The 5,201-nt window shown below is 33.1% G+C and overlaps 1 protein-coding gene and 1 long non-coding RNA gene across 2 annotated transcripts; one reads left to right on the forward strand and one right to left on the reverse strand.

Annotated features, from left to right (window-relative positions):
* Positions 1-1,794: 1,794 nt before the first annotated feature.
* On the forward strand, positions 1,795-3,384 carry LOC108464551 (probable transcription factor At1g11510). The gene has a single exon (XM_017764905.2). The coding sequence runs from the start codon at positions 2,028-2,030 to the stop codon at positions 3,144-3,146; it is 1,119 nt and encodes a 372-aa protein (XP_017620394.1). The 5' UTR covers positions 1,795-2,027; the 3' UTR covers positions 3,147-3,384.
* A 645-nt stretch (positions 3,385-4,029) lies between these two features.
* Positions 4,030-4,916, reverse strand: LOC108464356 (uncharacterized). Its single transcript, XR_001868278.2, has 2 exons — positions 4,570-4,916; positions 4,030-4,273 (listed from the first exon to the last, which is right to left on the reverse strand). It is a non-coding gene; the product is annotated as an uncharacterized LOC108464356 (long non-coding RNA).
* Between the last annotated feature and the right edge of the window lie 285 nt (positions 4,917-5,201).

A 5,201-nucleotide genomic window follows, 5' to 3' on the forward strand; every position in this document is an offset into this window, starting at 1 on the left:
TTGATGCCTAGGGGGTATAATAATTAATTATTTAAAACATTACAGAAATTGAGTACGGATCCAATCTACGACACTAATCTCCATCGTATATATATCGCATATTACCTTAATTATCATATCTAAAAACTCTATTTTATTTGTATTTGTTTCTCAATTAAATTTATCCATAGTTGAAAGTGGTATAACGAGGCAAGCCCTTAATAATGGAGATTGTGATTAACATTTAACAGAACTTAGCCTAGGAGTGGAGATCTTATCTTGCTATGTTCCAACCTCACTTTAGATTTGAGTTACACTGTGTTGATTTTAATTATTTGTTTTTTTAAGTGTTATTAACGAGGTTTCCTTAAAGGTGTATTCGGTTCAGTTTGATTTTTGATAAAAATTGAATTGAACTGTTTCGTTCAATTTTTCACTTCTAAAACCAAAATCGAAAACATATAGAATAAAAACAGAAATATTTGAAATCGATAATCGAGGTTCGGTTAGGCTCGGTTTGACGGTTTTTTACCAATTCTAAGCTTTGGGAAAAAAAAAACAAAATATCTCCTTCTTCTAGCCCCCAATATATCTAATATTGCAATTTTTTTATTTCCTTCACGACAATTAAAATACATGCTCCAGATTCACTTATACATTTATAAAGTGAAATAAATAATTAAATTAATATCACAATTATCAATAAGACTATTTTAAAAATCATTTTAAGTTAAATTATTAAGTTGATAAATCATTCAAGTTGTTAAAATGAAAGCTAATACATAAATTATGAGTATCCCTAATATTTTTGTGTCATTTTTAAATTAATTTAATTAGTTATAACTAAGTGCTTACAATATACCATATAATTTATTAATTTCATAACTATCAAATATATATAGTTGTGAAAACTTATTATTATTTTAAATAAAATACTATAAAGTTTAATAATTTTTTCCTAAAATTAAAACTATACTTATATTTATTATATCTAAGAAATGCGTCACTTACTCTAATATAAAATTACATAATTTTTTTTATTTTATGAAATATTTCCATAAATTTATTTTTTTGTATGATCCTATCTAATAATATTAATAGTAGGATAAAAGAATTAGCCCATGTATATATTGAAATGGTTTATTTATTATTTTATTAGAACTATTTCTTTAAGCATAGTTTTTTTTCTCATTCAGTTTGATTTGAATTTTTATAATATATTACATCTTTTAAAATATCAAAATAATTTTTTATTTTTAAAATTTTAAGAATAATTAAAGTTGAATCCACACGTCGTTCCTTTATTTCTCTACATGTTGCCCCATATTTGTCTATATCAACAAATTCTTCAAAAACAAATTGTGTTAGTGTAGGGACCAATCTATGTAACAGATATCAACCTTAAGGTCCAATATGATCCAAAACAAAAGGTTAAGGCCCAATATGATAGAAGTTGTTAAGTTCAAGAACCAACCTATATATTAAGCCTTAAAAGAACAAATAATGTTAAGTTTAAGGGCCAATTTATATATTAAACGAAATTCCTCCTTGATAAAAGTGAATACTTATAGATTACTTGTAATTGTTGTTGAACGAGAATGTGACTTTTTATTGAGAGAAATATTTGAAGTATTATTTTCTGAGAATCAACTGAGATATTAAACTATTGATATTATTCTCGATATGCTTATACTTGATTTTAATATGCTTATACTCGATTTTAATCGTGTGTTGATTATTTAAACTAAAAATTTTTATTAATTAGATTACAATCCATTAGTGAAAAAATTGAGAGATGTTACTTTGATTTCCAACTTCCAATGCTCCGTTAGGGGAAAGAACTCTTCACTTACCACATTTAGGGTTGACTCTTCGTTTATGTAAACATACCAGCCCATTGGAAAAGAAAAGGAAAAGGGTAAGTTACAGGCACAGCCTTCTGAAATCAGTCCATCACTAACATTCAAAAGCCCATTGATTTCCCATTACCTCTTTCCCTATAAAACCATCAAACAAACCAGTAGCATCCCTCATCTCTCTCTTTCTCGATGGCACCAAAGCGTTCAAACCCTATTGAAGTCCCACCAGCCGCTTCTTCCTCTGAAGAAGATGAAGAGGTGACTTCTTCTGGGGAAGTAGACGAAGGGTCTTCAACTGAGGAAGAAGATGAGGATGACCCCAAAACCCAGTCTACTCCATTAAGACAGAAGAGCCCATCACCCAGAAAGCTTGAAACCGCTACGCCTGCCATTGTTAAAGAGGAATCTGATGAATCCGGTTCTGATTCCGAATCCGACACCGCTGCACAGATTGCTATTGCGACGAAACCCAGATGTAATAAGCCCTTGGCTTCTTCATCTAAACGGCCTGGGGAGTCGGAGTTGGATGCCAAAGAAGCGAAGCGACCCAAGAAGAAGGTTGGGGAAGAAGGGATGGCTACTGCACCTGTTGTGGAGGGGGTGAAAAAGACTGGTGAAGATGCAAAGAAGCTGCTCTTCCAGCGGTTGTTCAGTGAAGATGATGAGATTGCTTTGTTGAAAGGTATGTTGGATTATTCTGCTAAAAAAGGGGCTGACCCTTGCGCTGATATGAATAAGTTCTATGAATTTGTTAAGAAATCGATTCATACTGATGTTAGCAAAGTACAGTTGATGGATAAGATTAGAAGATTAAAGAAAAAATTCAAAAACAATGCTGGTAAAAATAACAAGGGTGAGGATCCAACTTTCTCTAAACCCCATGAACAAAATGCTTTTGAGTTGTCGAAACAGATTTGGGGCAAAGAAGGGATTAGCGGAAAAGTTGCGTCTTCAACTGCTAAGTCGAATGGGAAAGCCAAGGGGAATAAAAAGGCAGAGATTGCAGTGAAAGCTGAGTTGCTTTCTTCATCCGATCAGAAAATAGACGATGCGGTGCCAGTAGAAGTCGACGAGGTGGTGTCTAAGAGTTCCAGTAGTTTCCTTGATAAGAAATTTAGTCTCTCTGACTTAGAAGAGGCAGTTGTAAAGGTGGGGTTGGATATGGTTGATGGTGAAAAGAAGGCGGCTTTGGAGGCAAAATGGATGAAATTGCAAGTCGCGCAGCTGGAAGCGTATGCGAGGCGAACTGAATTTGTTGCTGAGCAAGCCAAGTTGTTGCTGAAATATTACAAGTCTGAAGAGAAATAGTGGTTATTATGCATAGAGAGTAACTTAGGGAGTTCTATCTCTGTCAAGCATATTTTGTTATATTAATTGCTTAATCCTTTTTATTTCTGTCTCATTTGTTTGTTGGTCTGCCGCAAGCCTCAATTGGCTTTGATTCGGTGCTTACTTTGCTCCATAAACTGCTGCTGCTGCTGCCATATCTCTTAAATTACTGCCCCGATGTTAAAGGGATATTAGCAAGTTTTTCTATTTCTCTTAATTTGTCCTCCTTAATCAGTTTGTTGGTACTTGCTTCACCTCCCAAGTATTGCTATTTTGCTGCCATTTACCAAAAATTCCTGCTAAATTAGGTATTTCCTCACTTGTAAGTCAAGCAGCTATTGGTCACCTTTTGATGTTCCAAAATGGGTGCACTTCGTTGTGCATATCAGCGACTGAACATGTTCAAAAATCTGCTGCTATTTGGCTTAAATCTCCCCATCATCAGTCTTAATTCCCATCATTTTTGTTCCATTACCATTCAATTTGTTTTAAAATTTAGACGATAAATTTAAATGTTAAACTGATAAATTGTTAAATTTGCTAATTATTTTAAATTTTAAATAAAAATATAAGATAAATTTAAATCAAAATTGATAATTTATTACATTACATGGCATTGAAATTTAAGGTACTAAAGAGCTTATATATTCAAATTTTAATTTTAAGTTTTAACAATTTTATCTAAATAAAAAGGGTTAACATGTAAATTTGCCCTTTGTTAACATAATTTTTCTATGTTTTCCCATTGCTAAAACTAGTGCACAAACTCACCTCGCTCGAAAAAATTAAATTGTTAAATATATATATATATAATTGTAACAAGCTCATTTCGTCCGGCATCATAAAAAATCAAAACCAAAAATAAAATAAAAATAATAAATTAATTGTCTTAAGTCCATTTACAAATAAGGGCCCAAATTTATTAATAGTCCAAAGTCCTTTAAATAAAGCCTAGTCCTAACCCATTACCCCAGGCCCAAAACACTAATTAATTTTTTGGCAAAAACCCTAGGTTACTAAAAGCTTCGGCCGCCGCAGTCTCCAACCTATTCTTCCACGCGCGCCACGCTCCACGCCCACGAATAACTCCTCCGCGCCATGCACACCTGTAACAGCAAACAACCACAAGCAGCAATTGACAGTAGATTACAGCGAAAGACAGCAATAAAATTTGTATTTTCTTTTTTTTTTATTTTTTTCGGCTATAAAACGAAATGAAATCAAGTGTAAAGGGATCTTTTTTTTCCAGCAATATACACGGATATTAAATAAAGAAGCAACCAAAAATTTCAAAGGTGATTAAAGAGTTTCTTCCTCTAATTTTCAGATTTGATTTCTTTTCTAAATGTTTTAGTTTTTTCCTTCTCTTTCGGATGAAAATTAAAGGAAGAATAATACTTACCTCTGGCCTCTCGTCGTATTCTTCCTGTGCGTGATCGACCACCGGATCTATGGTGGTGCGACGGCGCTCCATCATCTCCCTTAGGCTACGCCGAAACCCTAGCAGGGGGTATTCAGTTTGTGGCTTGCAAAAATGGCAGATAGCCATTCATTTTTCTGTGATTTTAATAACCAAACAAAACGGTGCCGTTTAAAGGGATAAAGATCCGCGCGTTGGCCTGATAAGCAAGTTGGATCTGCGCCCTTGTGTTTGAATCGGGAAATTATGCACTAGATCCTTCCTTCCGCGCCAGTACTCAAGTACGCCTTATTTGTTTTGCCTTGTTTTTTAATTTGGCTCTTTAATTCGTGCACGTTTTCACTTTAGTCCATGATACAGTGCTGCGTTTTGGACTCGGTGGATATTTCCAATTCTAGTCCCTATAAATTTTCACGCATCGCACATTGGTCCTCACTTTATTCTCAGCAGTTTTATTTTATTTGTAAATTATCCTTTTTATTTTAATTTGATTTCAATTAAGTTTTTTAGATTCATTTTATGTTTTTTAATTCATGTTTATTTATTTGTATTAATTGTATCATTTGCATTATTTGCTTACTTATTTATTGTAATTTGGGTAATTATGCGTTTTC

This window comes from Gossypium arboreum, chromosome 13 (assembly GCF_025698485.1).
Source record: "Gossypium arboreum isolate Shixiya-1 chromosome 13, ASM2569848v2, whole genome shotgun sequence".
Classification (NCBI taxonomy): Eukaryota; Viridiplantae; Streptophyta; class Magnoliopsida; order Malvales; family Malvaceae; genus Gossypium; species Gossypium arboreum.

Coding starts and splice junctions, on each gene's coding strand:
- LOC108464551 (XM_017764905.2), top strand. CDS start 2,028: ATGGCACCAAAGCGTTCAAACCCTATTGAAGTCCCACCAGCCGCTTCT.